We start from the raw sequence: 19,633 nt of genomic DNA, 5'->3' as shown, positions 1-19,633 counted from the left end.
CTAGATGACCTCCTGAGGTCCCTTCCAACCCTGATATTCTATGATTCTACGGGCAGCATGACGGGCTAGTTGCCACATATGTACCTAGGCTTGCAGGTGCTCGGGTGGCTATCCCGTCTAACCACCCAGGCACCACAGCTACACTGCTATTTTTAGTGCACTAGCTTAATCAGAGCTAGGTGGGTATGTCTAATGGAGCTGGAAATTACACCTCTAGCTCCAGTGTAGATAACCCCAGAGCTGTGTTGGCTTTAGGTCTAACGGGAGTAAAAAACAGCAGCAATCTCTAAAGGCATCATTAATGGCAGCAGATCTGACCCTGAATACAAACGGGGAGACCGACTGTGTAAGAACAGGAACCAGCATGTCCCCACCAAGAGCTGCCTGCTGGTTGGGTAAGAGCTGATGCCATGAGGTGAAACCACTGTACAGCTTGGAAGGACTCTAATAATGCAGATAACACAGCACTGTGCTTGGGAGCCACAATCTAGCCCTGTGAGCCCTAGATATTCTCTCTCCCCCTTTACCTGGAAAGAGGTGGAATGCAGCCCTCCATGGGCTGCACTGTTAGGTAGTTAATGTATCCCTCGGAATAGCGCGAGCAGTCTCTGAAAGCAAAGCTGAAGGTCTCGTTCTCGTTGTTAATCATGTGAACAGTCTTGTGGGCCTCATGTCCTTTGGGGGAAACACAGGAACGAGACAGCAAACCTTTAGTTCTCCTGTCAGGTTAGCATGCAATCAGCCACCACTCATTTATCTCATAGAAAAGTGCATGGCTTGTCCAAGTCTATTTTTACTATGCCAGACGTGCTACAGGTGGAAAGGGCAGGGCAAAAAAGCTCCCCCTACCGGAGAAGCATTGTTAATGCAGAATGTAAAATAAATTAAACTCCTATACAGGTGGAGGGAATCACTAGGGATGCTAGTGAACAATATGGCCATCTATCATTGAGCTGAGCATGAGAAATACAGCATCCGAGCTAACCCAGAATTCTGTATCCTCATCGTTATTATTATTGATATTTTGTATTGTGGTAGCACCTAGGAGCTCCAGTCATGAACCAGGACCCCGTTGTGCTAGGCACTGTACAAACGCATAGCCGAGGACTAAGGGTATGTCTATGCTGGAACTGAGAGAGCACAAGCTAGCACGCTAAAGATAGCCGTGTGGATGTTGCAGCTTGGGAAGCAGCTCAGGCCCTCCAGCTTGCCCACCCCCTGGTCTGAGCGTGGGTGGTCAGCCCCAGTCTCCACCAGAGCCGCAGCATCCACACTGCTATTTTTAGCACATTAGCTCAAGTGGAGCTCACGCTTATCTGTCTCCCTGGGCTGCGAGGCTCCCTTCCAGCTGCAGTGTAGACATACCATCACAGTTTGACAGCAGAGCTTGATTACTTTTAATGAGCAAGGAGATGGGATGGGTAAAATAGCCCTGACAAAAATTTCCAAAACTCTAAACATTTTGCAAAAGCAGCTTTTCTCTAACATGCACTAATGCCGGATAGTGCATGTGGCATGACATGGGTCTTGCAGGCACTCAGCTGGGGTTACCAGCAAAAATCACTCACTAATGTCCCCACACCAGGCATGGACCAATGACACTTTGACATGGGACCAACCCCTTGACACACACTCACATACTGTACTGGTGGATGAATGGATGGGCTGGGCTTCAGCTGACAACAGAAGCTCCATAGAACAAATCTGAGATCTCTTTTTTAACTCATTTTTTACTCCACTCTCCCTCTTCCCAGTTGCTATATCTCACTCACCACTAATAAGCATCTTTGCTTGAGAAATTTGAAATCTGACACCCTTTCTACCCTTAAACCCCTACCAACCAAACAAAAATAAATTAAATTAATAAAATCTTTAAAAAACAAACCAACCAACCAACACCCCCCCATGCAGAATTCTGAGCCTGAAAAGGGAGAAATGCCAGATGCTGCATGAAATCAACTAGGATCTTTGCTATTAAGAACATAAGAGCGGCCACACTGGGTCACACCAATGGTTCATCTAGCGCAGGATTCTGTCTTGCGACAGTGGTCAGTACCAGATGCTTCAGAAGGAATGAAAAGAATAGGGCAATTATTGAGTGATCCATGCCCTCTCGTCCAGTCCCAGCTTCTCATAGTCAGAGGTTTAGGGACACCCTGAGTGTGGAGTGGCATCCCTGGCACTGATGGACCTGTCCTCCATGAACTTATTTAATTCTCTGCTGCACCCAGTTACACTTGTGGCCTTCGCAACATCCCCTGGCAATGAGTTCCACAAGTTGACTGTGCATTGTGTGAAGTACTTCCTTTTGTTTGTTTTAAACTTGCTGCCTGTTAATTTCATTGGGTGACCCTGGGTGCTTGTATTATGTGAAGGGGTAAATAACGTTCCCTTGTTCACTTTCTCCACACCAGTCATGATTTTATAGACTTCTATCAGATCCCTCCCTCTCAGCTGCCTATTTTCTCAGCTGAAAAGTCCCAGTCTTTTAAATTTCTCCTCATATGGAAGCTGTTCCATACCCCAATCATTTTTGTTGCCTTTTTCTGGACCTTTTCCAATTCTAATATATCTTTTTTGAAACTGGACAACCACAACTACACACAGTATTCAAGTTGTGGGAGTATCATGGATTTATACAGTGGCATTATGACATTTTCTGTCTTATTATCTATCCCTTCCCTAAGGGTTCCTAACATTAGCTTTTTTGACTGCTGCTGAATATTGTTATTGATTTTACATGGAAGGTGCTCAGATACTAAGGTGGGCAGCAATATAAACCCTAAGATAGATGGACAGGAATTGTTTTTCTCCTTTGAAGTGCTCTTTTCCACTTTCAGCCTCTGTTTTTTTAATGTTAAATAATAGAATTAGGATCAACAGTAACTACAGAACATTACATTTTTGAATGGAGAGAAAAGTGGAAGGTAGCAGCAACCACAGGCTCCCATAGTGCGGGACACAGAATCTGTCCTTACCGACTAACAGAGAGAAATAGTTCAGGTGGGATCTGTCCAGAGATACTGAGGGGTCGGTGGTGTTGCCCACCAACAGGAATGGGACTGAGATGTTCTGTTCAGCGATTGTAAAGGTCCAAAACGATTCTGTGATACCCAGGTGCTGCGGGATGAATTCAAATGTGACCTGAGGAAGAAGAGGCAAATTAAATCAGGTGACTGTCCATGGAGTGATGGTGAAATGGGTCACACGCCAGACTTGGATGGGGCTTCAGGAATGGGACAGGTGTAATACTATATGTGGCTCTCTGTCTCCACCTCGTAGCTAGATCACAGAGAATAACTAAGTTGAAGAGCCTCTGCAGCCTGTGCTGAAGAACCCTGGTTCCGCAGCTCAAAGGCTGTAGCAGACGAATACACAGTCAGACTGCGTAGGCCGGGTTACACATACATTGGGGTTGATCAGAAAGGTCACGTTCTTATGGCGTGACAGCTCCATTTTCTTGCTCTACAAGCACAGTACAAAGGGTTTCTCATCCCTTCGGGATCTTGTGCAAACCATTGCCTCAGTGAGGAATGAATACCTGCTAGCTTTCCTGTGAACTGCAAGCTGCATGTGAGCTCAGGCATTGCACAAAATAGCCAGCAGCAAACCTAATCAAGGCAGACATCTCTAATAAGTAAATGGAGCTGCTGGATTGGGTCATATTGATTTTGCTTTGACTTTCTCAGATGCTCGGGCTTAGGTGTGCCAAAAAAAAAAAGCGCAGAGTACCATAACTCCAAGGTCAAGAGAACACAACACCTGCTCTGGAATGAAGGAGCAGGTGGCCAGCCGATGCCCACAGTGACTGAGACACACTTAGGGCTTCTCTACATAGGCAGACTCAGGAAACTTAATCCAAATTAATTTTTAAAGTGGATTAGTTAAACTACATTAAACCTGTGTGGACATTCTTATTCAGAATTAAAGTGGCCTTAATTCAATTTATCTTAATTCACTGAAGTGATATAATCTTAATCCAATTAAGGCCACTCTAATTCTGAATAGGAGTGTCCACACAAGGGGTTTAATGTGATTTAATTAATCCACTTTAAATTCATATCTTTAGTTAATGCAGATTAACTTTCTTGAGTGTCCCTATGTAGACAAAACTCTTCCCTTCCATTCAAGAATTTCCTGGCGCAGGTTTGTGCCATGTGCAAAAGGAGATGCCCTAAGATGGTTTGAGCAGAGAACACTAAGACAATGGGCCAGATTCTGTGCTGATTTCCAGCCTGTGCAGGCTGACCCAATGAATGACACGGAGCAGGAAGAGTCGTCATTTCTGGAACAGAAAGTTCTTTAGGGACTCCCTGTATTCTACCCAGGCACTTCTCTGTCCTCCCACCACTATGGTTCCCTTCCCTCATTCTGGTTTCCTCACACTTGGACATGGCTATTGCTCATGAGGAGAGATACCCACACTCCCTACTGTAGCTGCAGCATCCTGTCTCCAATAGTCTGCTGTCATGCAGACTGGAGCCCTCTAGTTAGTCACAAAATAGGTGAGAGCAAACTTCCCCTCCAGAATTTTCTCACTTCTGACCATGGCAGCTACCTGAAAGGATCAGAGGGCAGCTTCCATGCCTGCTTAACACATAACCCCCTGGGCGGGACTGGGATGGCACTGTGCCAGTTTGCTATGTGAACTGGCTAATCACAAGGATCTGAAGTGAGACAATATGCTTCACATTGGCCACTAGACAGCTTGCTGTCACACAGACAACAGGCAGCCCCTAACGGCCTTCGAGAGATTCAAACTATAGTGGAAAGACTCTGTATCCCAACACTGCTCAGCTGGATCATCCAATCCCCAGGCTCCAGGCTTTGTCTCTGGGTCCCTATTCATTTCTGCTCTCGGAGAAACCTCCTTCCTTACCCTCACCCACCTGCCCATTTCATTTTCTTACTCACCTATGTCAGAGGGAGCTTGTGAGAACTAGTTATTACTGAGACAGGCCCCTGCCTGCCCGCATAGCCTGGGGGTGAGTTCGAAAGGCTACCTGCACTGAGGTGTTGCAGGGGAACAAGCTGCCTGTAGTCCCTGCTTAGCCAAGGGAGCTGGAGCAGGCTGGCACAGCCTACAAAGTGGGCTAGGCCGGCCAGTGAGTGGGCAGGGCCATGGCAACCAGGAGACATGCTGATTCCATTAATCTCTGGGGCACGCTCCATCCGTGGGGCACCAGTGGCAACCCAGACTGCATTTAAAGCTGCCCTTCCTCTGCCAGTCCCTCCCCATGCCCGCTCCTTGGGAGGTGGTGATGCAAGTTGGCACCACCTGCGCCTGCAGGGTTGAAATAAGCTCAGCTCTTTAAAGTGCTTGAAAACAAAGTGCTGTGTAAGAGCTATGCATTACAGTTAGAGCGGTATTGTATACAGTGAGACCTGCACACCACTAGGCGAGACACCTGCATCAGCCTCCCTCCTACCTCGGCCTTTTTCTCAGGCCGGATCTGGCCCATTTCTGTCAGACAGCTGAAGACTGACTGTTCTCGCAAGTCTTCTGACTGTTCACAAGCCCACTGGAAGGAGTAGGTGGAATTGGTGGGGTTCACAAGCATGAAGGTCCTGGCCAGAACAAACAGAAATTGCCATTAGAAAGGGAGCAGTGAATGGTTCTGGGAGCTAGTGGGTTGGCTGCTCAGCAGACACCAGGCGCTGCCAGCTCCTCCAAGGGAGGATTCCTTGGCACACCCCATCTACCTCTACTGCTATGGGCATGACAGCTCCATCCCATTACCGGTTTTGGAGCCCCACAGCCCTCTGGGCCGACTGGCTACCTTTACCATCTGTAAACAGATACTGAGGTCACTCCAATGCAAACCCTAGCTCCAGAGTGATGAGGGTAAAATCCAACATAACAAGGCTCTTTCCTAAGTGCAGCTCTCTAGAGGGGTTATTTCCTTCTCTGCCCCAGTCCGACTCAAGTATTCAAAGAGTCTCCTGCGGAGAGAAAGGAGAGTTATACTCGACGATACCTATGGGCTGGGGACCAGCTACGTTTGTTGCAGGACTGGATGGTGGAAGCAAAGATGGCTCGTCTATGTTGCTCCTGTCTTCCCAGAGCCCCAAGTGATCTACTGAGAGCTGACCATAGGAACGGTGCAGCTGTGCCACAAGGAGTTTAGAAGATTGAGCTGGTGGGTCTCTGGCTGAGTTGTTGTGAATAGCCAGTAGTCAGCAAGTCAAGCCTTCTCCATGCCCACCTGCTGTTCCGAGCATGCACTCCGACGGATGCAAACTCTATCACCCTGGTGTTGGGATCCAGTGCAGCCCCCCGGGGCCCTCGCAGCTCTGGGTTGCGCCTGTTTGCGGTGAGGTAGTCAGAGTCCTCCAGCTCGAAATGGCAGTATGGCAGGAGGCTTCTCCCCTTCACAGCCACTACGGGGCATTGGTGATTGGGCTTCAGGTTGGGGATACTGAGAAGAAATGGACCAGTTAGTGTTATCAAAGGCAGCGGGGCAGTTTTATGGCTTTGTTGTACACAGCTTTCACGTCCTCTCTCTGATGTACCGAGCAGTGAAGCTCACTTTGTGGTGATGAGGCAGCAAAGGAGACAAATGTATAGTAATTCCTCAGTGCGAGAAAAGTGACACCTTTACTGATAAACACGCTGGAGGTCATTGGTGACTCAATATGGATAAGCCCTTGCTAAGTTTCCATACTCATCCAAAAGCCAGTACTAGTGATCGAACCTCTTGGGGCTTAAGTGATTTCCCATACCCAAGGTAAATTAGTATTAGTCATTAGGACTCCACCAGAATGGTACAAGCCAGGCAAAGGGGCTGCAGGAGGACTGTGAATTACTTACCATCCATCTCTGAAAGGCGGAATCCTACTTGTACCCAATCCCCATTTTAAACATTTTTTTAAAGTGAGTTTTCCCAGTATGTTTCAGGTTCCCAGGAAGAAGGATTGCTAGGAAGAGATGGAATCCACCTAACGAAGAGAGGGAAGAGCATCTTCACAGGCAGGCTGGCTAACCTAGTGAGGAGGGCTCTAAACTAGGTTCGCCGGGGGATGGAGACCTAAGCTCAGAAGTAAGTGGGGGAGTGGGATACTGGGAGGAAACAGAAGGAGGAGCGTGCAACAGGGGAGGCCTCCTGATTCATACTGAGAAAGTTGGGCAATTGGCTAGTTATCTTAGGTGCCTGTACATGAATGCAAGAAGCCTGGGAAACAAGCAGGGAGAACTGGAAGTCCTGGCACAGTCAAGGAACTATAATGTGACTGGAATAACAAACTTGGTGGGGTAACTCACAAGACTGGAGCACTGTCAGGATGGGTATAAACTGTTCAGGAAGGACAGGCAGGGCAGAAAAGGTGGGGGAGTTGCACTGCATGTAAGGGAGCAGTATGACTGCTCAGAGCTCCAGTATGGAACTGGAGAAAAGCCTGTTGAGAGTCTCTGGTTTAACTTTGGAGGCGAGAGCAACAAGGGTGATGTTGTGGTGAGAGTCTGCTCTTGACCACCAGACCAGGAGGATGCGGTAGACGAGGCTTTCTTTGGACAACTAACAGACGTTTCCACATCACAGGCCCTGGTTCTCATGGGGGACTTCTAACACTCTGACATCTGCTGGGAGAGCAATACAGCAATGCACAGACAATCCAGGAAGTTTCTGGAGAGTGCTGGGGACAACTTCCTGGTGCAAGTGCTGGAGGAACCAACTGGCGGCCTGATCCTCTTGACCCACTGCTCACAAAACAGGGAAGTATTGGCAGGGAAAGTAGAAGTGGGTGGCAACCTGGGCAGTAGTGACCATGAGATGGTCGAGTTCAGGATCCTGACAAAAGGAAGTAAGGAGAGCAGCAGAATATGGACCCTGGACTTCAGAAAAGCAGATTTTGACAATCTCAGGGAACTGATGGGCAGGATCCCCTGGGAGAATAACATGAGGGGGAAGGAATCCAGGAGAGCTGGCTGTATTTTAAAAAAGCCTTATTGAAGGCATAGGAACAAACCATCCTGATAAACAGAAAGAACAGAAAACATGGCAGGTGACCAGGTGACTATTTAGAAACGCTGGACATGAACAACTCCCTGGGGCCGGATCTAATGCATCCGAGAGTGCTGAGGGAGTTGGTTGATGTGATTGCAGAGCCATTGGCCATTATCTTTGAAAACTCATGGCGATCGGGGGAGGTCCTGGATGACTGGAAAAAGGCTAATGTAGTGCCCATCTTTAAAAAAGGGAAGGAGAATCCAGGGAACTACAGGCCAGTCAGCCTCACCTCAGTCCCTGGAAAAATCATGGAGCAGGTCCTCAAGGAATCTATTTGAAGCACTTGGAGGAGAGGAAGATGACCAGGAACAGACAACATGGATTCACCAAGGGCAAGTCATGCCTGACCAACCTGACTGCTTTCTATAATTAGATAATTGGCTCTGTGGATATGGGGAAAGTGGTGGACATGATATACCTTGACTTTAGCAATGCTTTTGATACGGTCTCCCACAGTATTCTTGCCAGCAAGTTAAGGAAGTATGGGCTGGAAGAATGGACTATAAGGTGGATAGAAAGCTGGCTAGATCGTCAGGTTCAACGGGTAGTGATCCATGTCTAGCTGGCAGCCGGTATCAAGTGGAGTGCCCCTGGGGTCTGTTCTGGGGCCGGTTTTGTTCAACATCTTCGTTAATGATCTGGATGATGGGATGTATTGCACCCTCAGCAAGTTTGTGGATGACACTAAGCTGGGGCGGGGTGGGAGGTAGATACCCTGGCGGGTAGGGATAGGGTCCAGATTGACCTAGACAAATTGGACGATTGGGCTAAAAGAAATCAGATGAGGTTCAACAAGGACTGCACTTAGGATGGAAGAATCCCATGCACTGCTACAGGCCGGGGACTGACTGGCTAAGTGGCAGTTCAACAGAAAAGGACCTGGGGATTACAGTGGATGAGAAGCTGGATATTAGACAGCAGTGTGCCCTTGTTGCCAAGAAGGCCAATGGCATATTGGGCTGCATTAGTAGGATCATTGCCAGCAGATCGAGGGAAGTGATTATACCCCTGTATTCGGCACTTGTAAGGCCATACCTGGAGTATTGTGTCCAGTTTTCGGCCCCCACTACAGAAAGGATGTAGACAAATTGGAGAAACTCCAGCGGAGGGCAACGGAAATGATCAGGGGGCTGGGGCACATGACCTATGAGGAGAGGCTGAGGGAACTCGGCTTATTTAGTCTGCAGAAGAGAAGAGTGAGGGGGGGATTTGATAGCAGCCTTCATCTATCTGAAGGGGAGTCGCAAAGAGGATGGAGCTCGGCTGTTCTCAGTGGTGGCAGATGACAGAACAAGGAGCAATGGTCTCAAGTGGGAGGTCTAGGTTGGATGTTAGGAAAAAATATTTCACTAGGAGGGTGGTGAAGCACTGGAATGGGTTACCTAGGGAAGTAGTGGAATCTCCATCCTTAGAGGTTTTTACGGTCCGACTGGGATGAGTTAGTTGGTGTTGTTCCTGCTTTGAGCAGGGGATTGGACTAGACGACATCCTGAGGTCTCTTCCAACCCTAATCTTCTATGATTCTTTTTCATCCCTGATCACCTTCCCTCCAGAACTAAACAGCCTAAGGGATCCTAAGGGATGGCACAGGTTTGGTCCCAGGGCTAAAGGCTTCCAAGCTGGGACTAAACAAAGCTGTAGGTTTTTGATGCCCCACCTTTCCTCGACTGCATACTTGGTCCATCCATTTCAGAGAGCACCAAATCCCATTTACACCAAAGTCCTCTGGACAATAATTCCGTGTTATTAGCACTTGTCAAGATGCGATCCATCCAGAGTGTTTCCTACCTGCAGAGTAAGTGGCCCTCAAACTCTCCCACTTCCAGTGGGGAGAATTTCAACAGGAACTGCTGCTTCTTCCCGGCTGGGATGATGCCGCTGCTGGGTTCCATGGAGAATGGAGGGAGAGCAGCAACAGCACACAGGAAGGATGAGACACTCTCCAGAACACTGCCTAGCTGGCTAGCGGGTTGGCTGCAGGGTAGTTTGGTGGAGGCAGCAGACGTGGCAGATGGGAACTCCCCTGTGTTAAGGAATGGGTGGTTAGGTCAGTTACACTGGATTTGTCTTTGAGGACGAAACCTCTTGTTCTGAGCCCAGACCCCCTGATTCAGTATGATGGACAGAAGGCCGAGGGGATTTGGCTTAAAGACCACACAAAGGCTATCCCCCTTTGCAAATCCTTTCCAAGGATAATTCCAACCTGTGTTAATGAAAGGTGTAATGAGGCTTCATGTCATCACTTCTGCACTGCCTCTTACCAACTCCTCATCCAAGTGAGAGCCAAGAAGTAGTGGGAAAGTGAGGGCAAAGGGCGGGCAGAAGGGGCAGCTGGGGAGAATACATATGCTGAAAAACACCTAGAAAAGTTCCATACAAAGGCATGAAATCGAAATACTGAAAGACACCCCATCATGCTGGTCTGAACAAATCATGCCCGCACGTACATCCATGCCTGGTTAGCAGGGTTGCACAGATGAATCTGAGGGCAGAATGTGGCTCATTGTGTGTATGTCCTTTCAGCTGAAAAGGTAGGCAGGCATTAAGTGATCAAGGAACAGCACTGGTGCATATTGCAGTGTCTGGTCTTCTCTTCCTCTGTTTATCAAGCTTCCACAGCTAGCAATAGCCATCAAACCACAAAGTAAGGGCATAATGGAACAGCCCAATGGTCCAGAGCACCCTGAAGAAGTGGGACCGCTAAACACTGAGGATGGAGTGGAGGTTAAGGATAATCTAGGCACGGCCCAATATCTAAACAAATACTTTGCCTCAGTCTTTAATAAGGCTAATGAGGATCTTAGGGATAATGGTAGCATGACAAATGGGAATGAGGGTATGGAGGTAGATATTACCATAACTGAGGTAGAAGCGAAACTCGAACAGCTTAATGGAACTAAATCGGGGGGCCCAGATAATCTTCATCCAAGAATATTAAAGGAATTGGCACATGAAATTGCAAGCCCATTAGCAAGAATTTTTAATGAATCTGTAAACTCAGGGGTTGTACCGTATGACTGGAGAATTGCTAACACAGTTCCTATTTTTAAGAAAGGAAAAAAAAGTGATCCGGGTAACTACACACCTGTTAGTTTGACATCCGTAGTATGCAAGGTCTTGGAAAAAATTTTGAAGGAGAAAGTAGTTAAGGACTTTGAGGTTAATGGTAAATGGGACAAAATACAACATGGTTTTACAAAAGGTAGATCGTGCCAAACCAACCTGATCTCCTTCTTTGAGAAAGTAACAGATTTTTTAGACAAAGGAAACGCAGTGGATCTAATTTACCTCAATTTCAGTAAAGCATTTGATACGGGGCCACATGGAGAATTATTAGTTAAATTGCAAAAGATGGGGATCAATATGAAAATTGAAAGGTGGATAAGGAACTGGTTAAAAGGGAGACTACAGTGGGTTATACTGAAAGGTGAACTGTCAGACTGGAGGGAGGTTACCAGTGGAGTTCCTCAGGGATCGGTTTTGGGACCAATCTTATTTAATCTTTTTATTACTGATCTCGGCACAAAAAGTGGGAGTGTGCTAATAAAGTTTGCGGATGATACAAAGCTGGGAGGTATTGCCAATTTAGAGAAGGACCGGGATATCATACACGAGGATCTGGATGACCTTGTAAATTGGAGTAATAGTAATAGGATGAAATTTAATAGTGAGAAGTGTAAGGTCATGCATTTAGGGATTAATGACAAGAATTTTAGTTATAAGCTGGGGACGCATCAATTAGAAGTAATCGAGGAGGAAAAGGACCTTGGGGTATTGGTTGATCACAGGATGACTATGAGCCGCCAATGTGATATGGTTGTGAAAAAAGCGAATGCGGTCTTGGGATGCATCAGGCGAGGTATTTCCAGTAGAGATAAGGAGCTGTTAGTACCGTTATACAAGGCACTGGTGAGACCTCATCTGGAATACTGTGTGCAGTTCTGGTCTCCCATGTTTAAGAAGGATGAATTCAAACTGGAACAGGTACAGAGAAGGGCTACTAGGATGATCCAAGGAATGGAAAACCTGTCTTATGAAAGGAGACTCAAAGAGCTTGGCTTGTTTAGCCTAACCAAAAGAAGGTTGAGCGGAGATATGATTGCTCTCTATAAATATATTAGAGGGATAAATACCGGAGAGGGAGAGGAATTATTTAAGCTCAGTACCAATGTGGACCAAAGAACAAATGGATATAAACTGGCCATTGGGAAGTTTAGACTTGAAATTAGATGAAGGTTTCTAACCATCGGAGGAGTGAAGTTCTGGAATAGCCTTGGGAAGCAGTGGGGGCGAAAGACCTATCTGGCTTCAAGATTAAACTCGATAAGTTTATGGAGGAGATGGTATGATGGGATAACATGATTTTGGCAATTAATTATTTTTGACTATTAGTGGTAGATATGCCCAATGGCCTGTGATGGGATGTTAGATGGGATGGGATCTGAGTTACTACAGAGAATTCTTTCCTGGGTATCTGGCTGGTGAATCTTGCCCACATGCTCAGGGTTCAGCGGATCACCATATTTGGGGTCAGGAAGGAATTTTCCTCCAGGGCAGATTGGCAGAGGCCCTGGGGGTTTTTCGCCTTCCTCTGTAGCATGGGGCACGGGTCACTGGCTGGAGGATTCTCTGCACCTTGAAGTCTTTAAATCATGATTTGAGGACTTCAGTAGCTCAGACATAGGAGAGAGGTTTATTGCAGGAGTGGGTGGGTGAGATTCTGTGGCCTGCATTGTGCAGGAGGTCAGACTAGATGATCATAATGGTCCCTTCTGACCTTAATATCTATGAGTCTATGACTCAGGGCGTGGCCATTGCCAGATGTTAAATTCCTTCAGTACACCAATTTATACATTACACTGCAGGAGAATTTCCTTCCTGACCCACTTGGTGATGAGTTTATGCCTTGAGCATGAGTATTGATAGTGCTTATTTCCATCCTAACTAATTTAACTGCTGATGTTAGTTTTACTCGTAAAAAGTCGGTCCTTGTCCTTCTCACCCTTTTGGTAGCTGGCTGCATAAGACGCTGCACAGCTGCTGAAGACATGTTAGAGAGGCACAGAAATAGTTAGCAAAGCGCCCTCATGCCTCAAACAGAGCAGCCTAGGCCATGCTGGGAGAGAACACCACATCATTGAACAGACCCTGCTGCTGCATGTATGAGACCATCATAAAAACAAAAACGCAGCTTTAATTACAAATACTTTTCCTCCTGCTTGCAAAATATGTCTATATTATGGCCCCAGTTCAACAAGGCTACTAAGCGTGTGCATAACGTTAAGCATGTCTGTGTTCGAAGTTACGTACATGCTTAGGGGCCTTGTTGAATCAGGGCCTAAGAGGGGGGAAAACAATAATTCATCAATGTGGGTGGGGAGGACAGAGGAACAATAACAGAAAAGGTGGAAATGGCAGAAGTGCTAAATGACTTTTTTGTTTCAGTTTTCACCAAAAAGATTAGTATTGACTGGACGTCTAACACAGTGAACGCCAGTGAAAATGAGGTAGGATCAGAGGCTAAAATAGGGAAAGAAGAAGTTAAAAATTACTTAGACAAGTTAGATATTTTCAAGTCATCGGAGCATGATGAAATACATCCTAGGATACTCAAGGGGCTAACTGAGGAGATGTCTGAGCCATTAGTGATTATCTTTGAAAAGTCATGGAAGACAGAAGAGATTCCAGAGGGCTGGAAAAGGGAAAAGATAGTGCCAAGCTATAAAAAGGGGAATAAGGAGAACCTGGGGAATTACAGACCAGTCAGCTAAACTTCAGTACCCAGAAAGATAATGTGCAGGGGACTGGACTTGAAGACCTTTCAAGGTCCCTTACAGTCCTATAATTCTACGATTCTATGATTCCATATCTCTGCCGCAAAATGCTGAGTGATGACTCAGAATGCAGGCTCTGAACTGCCCGTGCTGCTCTTGGATCTGGGGCACAGCTGCTTCCTGACACCACATCTGGGTATTTTCGCATCTTTTTCTTCTTTTTAAACAAACATTTAATCAAAGACATGCATCCCTGTTTCCCTCCAACAGCAACCCAGCTCCTACCTCTCCCCCAGTGACTAGGGTTGCCAACTTTCTAGTCGCAAAAAAATCAAACACCTGAGCCCTGCCCTTTCCCCGAGGCCCTGCCCCTTCACCAACCCTGCCTCGAGGCCCAGCCCCCGCTCACTACATTCCCCCTCCCTCGGTGCCTCGCTCTCCCATACCCTCACTCACTTTCACTGGTCTGGGGCAGAGAGTTGGGGTGCGGGAGTGGGTGAGGGCTCTAGCTGCAGGTGCGGGCTCTGGGGTGGGGCCAGAAATAAGGGGTTCAGGGTGTGGGAGAAGGCTCCAGGCTAGGGAAGGGAGTTGGGGTGTGGGAGGGGGTGAGGACTCCAGCCGGGGATGAGGGGTTTGGGGTGCAGGAGGGGGCTCCGGGCTGGGGGGGTGGGGCTGAGGGATTTGGAGTGAGGGAGGGGGCTGCGGTTCAGGCTGGGGGTTGTGGTGCAGGAAGGGGTAAGGGCTCTGGGGTGGGCTTACCTCGGGTGGCTCCTGGTCAGTGGCGCAGTGGTGGGGGGGCTAAGGCAGGCTCCCTGCCTGTCCTGGCACCATGCTGCATGTGCTCCAAAAGCAGCCAGCAAGTTCGGGTCCTAGACTGGGGGCCAGGAGGCTCCATGCACTGCTCTCATCCACAGGCACTGCCCCCCGACCCCAGTGTAGAGCTAGTGCTCGGCGTGGGGGCAGCGTGTGGAGCCCCATGGCCCCCCCCGCCCCCCCGCCTAGGAGCCGGACCTGCTGGTCGCTTCCAGGGTGCAGCGCGGTGCAGCCAGGACAGGTAGGGACCAGCCTTCCTTAGCGCTGCAGCACCGCCGGCCGACTCTTAACGGCCCAGGGACCCTTTCTGACCGGGTGTTCCCTACCAGTGACCTGGATTCCATTACCCTGCGATCCTCCAGCAGGACTCCTCCCATGCTCCCTTTTCAGCTTCTGAACCCCGCCAACGTGTGGCCCTAACTGCTCTCCTCCCTTGACCTCTCTGACCTTTGCTGACCTTTCCACAGTGCCTAGCAGCTCTGCCGTACCAGTTCTGGGCACTCTGAAGGTGGGGGGAGCTGGAAAGAAAGCAATCAGAGGGGGCAAAAAGGAAGACTCTTTATCCAAACCTGAAAGAAGCCACTTGCCTGAGGATGATGGGGGAGGACATGGGGAGGGAAGCAGAGCTATGATGTCACCTTCAGAACTGTGCTGTCTTGGTGCCTCAGGCAAAGAGACCCAGTCTGCTCCCTGAGCTCTCAGGTTCCCTGAATGCTGTAAAGCCCCTATGGGTTACAGGAGGAAGCTGCTGTGGGGAGCACCAGGTGCCGTGGGGAGGGGGCTGACTGCTATACCTTCAGGACTGCATGGCAACGGTTCTTCGGTAAAGTTGACTGCCCTTCTGCTGTCTTCCATGACCACCTTCCAGGAGTACTCCAGCGCCACATTGCCCTTATTGGACAGCTGGAACCTGCAAAGGCAGCAGGGCAAAAGGGAGAAGAAATAAGGTCTCATAGAAGGGCTAAGCAAGCACTGAAAAATCACCTAGGGTTAGGTTCTGACACCCTTACTCATGCTGAGTAGCGCTTTGCTCTGCAAGCTGTTGCATCATTCAGAATGGGTCCACAAGTGCTATTCAGCTTGAGGGGAGCAGAATGTGGCCCACACATTTCAGCAGATGGTTCTACAGTGTATCCTGCCTGCCTGGGAGTGAGGGGCCCCAGGAGAATCCCTAGCCCCCGCCCTGCACCAACCCATATTATACTGGAGGAGCGGGCACCGGCGGCTTGTGAGAGTAGAAGGATTTCTACTTCTGCATCTTGCAACTGACAAACCTGTTACACGTCTGGTAACTTTGGCATTCGCCGTCAGTGAAATAAGGCCTGTTTTTAGGACTGTCAGTACTCTGGGCTGAATGCTGGCAGTGTGTAACCAGGGTAAGAATGACTCCAACGGGAGTTCTGAACATAAACGGCTTGTAGGCTTGGGCCCTAACTGGTACAGGAGTCACTCTAGGGACCAAAATAAATGTAGTCAGTTCTAGGGAGGACTGTGGGAAATATCTGGTGTCAGCAATACTGCACAGCACCTTGCTTTATTTATGGGACTTATTTATATCAGTGACACCAGGCTCTGTGAGGCAGAATGGGATCAAGGACGATTTCTCCAGTGCAAAGGAGGGAGCTGGGAGGCAGAACGTAAATACCAGAACTTGGCTCTGGCCAGGACGTGGGATAACGTCTGGACTGCAGAACCCAATGCCACGGCAACCCTCGGGACTGAGACTTCTGACAGGCACCAAGAGCCCTGGCAAAAGCAGTAGCAACTCTTCCGCCTCCTGGTGCTTATCAGCGGTCAGAAACAACAGCAAACCAACTAAACTAATTCCTGGAAGCTCGCAGGCTGATGTAAGAGCCCTGAGCCTCCCACTGTCCCAAGTGGTTGGGAAGAACACGAACACCTGTAGCTTAGTTGTACTGTGGAGCGAGTTGGCCCTGGCTGTGTAATACCACTTCCTTCCCCGGTAGAAGAGAGGGTTACTCGCCCTGTGCAGTAACTGAGGTTCTTCGTGATGTGTGTACCTGTGGGTGCCCCACTTCAGGTGTGGGTGTGTCCCAGAGCCGTTGATTGGAGATTTTTGGTAGCAGTGTCCGTCTGAGTCGCGCATGCGCAGTAGTCGTCTCTTGGTGCCACGGACGCCTCTTCTAGTGCACACGTGACCCAACCCCCTCAGTTCCTTCTCTATCGTAGAGTCCTTACTGCAAACTCCGAAGTAGAGGGGAGGAGGGCGGGTAGTGGAGCCCCCACAAGGACACTCATCCTGAAGAACCTCAGTTACTGCACAGGGTGAGTAACCCTCTCTTCTTCAAGTGCTGTCCCTGTGGGTGCTCCATTTCAGGTGACTGTAGAGCAGTGCCCCACTGTGGATGTAAGCGGCTTCAGATTCAGTTGGGCCACTGAAGAGAGCATGGTGAGGCCTATTATAGCGTCTGACCTTGAGCTTTGAGTGATTGCATAATGGTTTGTGAAAGTGTGCACAGAGGCCCAGGTAGCCCCTCTGCAGTGGCGTAGCCAGGTGGAGGAAACAGGGGGAGCGGAGATAAAAAAGGCACCACCTGCTTGTACCCACCCGGCGGTGCTCCGGGTCTTCGGCGTTGGGTCCTTCACTCGCTCTGGGTCTTCGGCGGCACGTCGGCATCGGGTCCTTCACTCGCACTGAAGGACCCCCCTCCGCCGAAATGCCGCTGAAGACCCGGAGCGAGTGAAGGACCCGACGCTGAAGACCCGGAGCGCTGCCGGGCGAGTACAAGCGGGTGCCACTGAAGACCCAGCGCGCCGCCGGGTGAGTAAAAATTAAAAAGGTGCCACTTCTGCTCGGTGGGAGAGCGGCCGCTGCCCCGCTCCCCCCCCAGCGACGCTACGGCTGCTCTGCATGTGTCTATTATCGGTACGCTGCTCAGGAACTCCATGAACATTGCTACTGAGCAAGTAGAGTGGAACCTGATCCCCTCTGGGGGTTCTGTGTTATTTGTTCGATAACAGAGTTGGATGCAGGTAGAGATCCATTTAGATAGTCTCTGCATGGATACTGCGCATCCCTTGGAGCACTCTGTTGTGGAAATAAAAAGTCTAAGGACTTCCAGAAAGGCTTGGTTCTGCCTAAAGAAAAGGCTATTGCTCATCTGACACCTAGTGTACGTCAGATAGTCTCTTGTGAGCGCCCATGTGGTTTGGGATAAAACATAGGAAGGTGTATGGGTTGGTTTATATGGAAGGATGTTGATATTTTAGGTAAGAATTTTGGGTGTGGTCTCAATGTGACCTTGTCTTTAAAGAATACGGTATAAAGGGGTCAGCCATGAGCACCCCTATCTCATTACTTGTTGAGCGGAGGTGATTGTGACCAAGAATGCAATCTTCATCGATGGATGAAGCAGGGAGCAGGTAGCTAAGGGCTCAAACGGGGGTCTAGTGAGGCATTTAAGCACTAGATTTAAACACCATGCTGATGTAGGTTGTCGGACTTCTGGGTAAATGTTCTGTATGCCGGTGAGGACACAGCTGGTGACTAGGTGTGCAAATATCAAGATTCCCTTGATCTTATGATGAAAGGCTATACTAGCCATGAGGTGTACTTTAATTGAGCTTGTCAAGAGACCCGATTTCTTCAGTTCTAGCATGTAGTCCAGCACTAATGGGAGTGGCGCTGTAACTGCGGTTAACTGTTTTTGTTGACATCATACTGTGAACCTTTTCCATTTTTGGAGGTAAGTATTGCAAGTGGTTGATCTCCTGCTATTTGGTAACGTTGTCATAAACATACAGCTACGGGTAGCATAAAATCCCTCCTGAGCAGCTGTACTGAATCTTTACCTGTAAGGGGTTAAGAAGCTCAAATAACCTGGTTGGCACCTGACCAAAAGGACCAATAAGGAAAGAAGATACTTTCAAATCTGGGGGGAGAGGTTTTGTTTGTGCCCCTTTTGGTGTTCCCTCTCTGGACGGAGAGAGAGACCAGGCAGGAAAAACATCTCCTGAAAACATACCTGAAATGAGCATCTAAGATTACAAAAATTGTAAGTAAGGGCAAGGAAATACGTTAGATTATCTTTTGTTTTAGCATGTGAATTTTCCCGATGCTAAGAGGGAGGTTTATTCCTGTTTTTCGTAACTTTGAAGCTGAGCCCAGAGGGGAATCCTCTGTGTTTTAAATCTTTTTATTACCCTGTAAAGTTACCTTCCATCCTGATTTTTGCAGGTGTGAGTCTTACTTTTTCTTTAAATAAAGTTCTTCCTTTAAGAACCTGATTGATTTTCAGTGTCCTAGAGAAAAAGGGTCTGGTCAGTACTCACATTATTCTCAAGCCTCCCCAGGAAAGGGGGTGAAGGGGCTTGGGGAAATATTTTGGGAAACTAGGGACTCCAAGTGACCCTTTTCCTGAATTTTTGTCTAAATCACTTGGTTGTGGCAGCAATACCATCCAAGGACAAGGAAAGGAATTTGTGCCTTGGGGAAGTTTTTAACCTAAGCTGGTAGAAATAAGCTTAGGGGGTCTTTCATGCGGGTCCCCACCTCCGTACCCGAGTTCAGAGTGGGGAGGGAACCCTGACACATGTGTTTAACTTGTTCTGAACAGGCTAATTTGTCATGTTTGAACCATGAAGGAGCCAGGCTTTCAGGTGAAGTTTCTCTGGATTTGGGTGGAGAGTCCTGCCTTTGTTCTGTGAGACGAGGTCTGCCCACAGCGGGAGAGTTCATGGGGTGCATACTGCCATGCGCATCAGATAAGGGTACCAGGTCTGCCTGGGCCACATTGGGACTATCAGTGTGATGTGCTTTTCAGCACATATCTTCTGTATCACTTGTGAGATCAGTGGGATCTATGGGAATGCATACATGAGTGATGCGTCCCATGTGATGAGGAAGGCATCTCCCAGTGACTGGGATCCCAGTCCTGATCTGGAGCAAAAGAGTGGGCACTTGTGGTTTAGGGATGATGCGAATAGGTTGATAGGGGGAAGCCCCATCATTGAAATGTTGACTGTAGGATTCTGTTGTTTATTTCCCATTTGTGTTCCTGGAAAAACTGTCTGCTTAGT

At 48.4% G+C, this 19,633-nt stretch overlaps 1 protein-coding gene across 2 annotated transcripts in view; it reads right to left on the bottom strand.

Annotated features, from left to right (window-relative positions):
- Nucleotides 1–19,633, bottom strand: part of HYDIN (HYDIN axonemal central pair apparatus protein) — a 446,380-nt gene that overhangs the window by 33,234 nt on the left and 393,513 nt on the right. For both annotated transcript variants that reach the window (XM_043526330.1, XM_043526331.1), the window contains 6 exons: nucleotides 15,388–15,503; nucleotides 9,795–10,029; nucleotides 6,207–6,419; nucleotides 5,430–5,568; nucleotides 2,979–3,144; nucleotides 528–675 (listed from right to left, as the gene is read on the bottom strand). In XM_043526330.1, coding sequence (XP_043382265.1) covers nucleotides 528–675; nucleotides 2,979–3,144; nucleotides 5,430–5,568; nucleotides 6,207–6,419; nucleotides 9,795–10,029; nucleotides 15,388–15,503 — 1,017 coding nt within the window. The remainder of the gene's footprint in view (nucleotides 1–527; nucleotides 676–2,978; nucleotides 3,145–5,429; nucleotides 5,569–6,206; nucleotides 6,420–9,794; nucleotides 10,030–15,387; nucleotides 15,504–19,633) is intronic.

This window comes from Chelonia mydas, chromosome 12 (genome assembly GCF_015237465.2).
Source record: "Chelonia mydas isolate rCheMyd1 chromosome 12, rCheMyd1.pri.v2, whole genome shotgun sequence".
NCBI classification, from domain to species: domain Eukaryota; kingdom Metazoa; phylum Chordata; order Testudines; family Cheloniidae; genus Chelonia; species Chelonia mydas.
The sequence above is the reverse complement of the archived record's forward strand: the minus strand, read 5'-3'. Positions and strand labels throughout refer to the sequence as shown.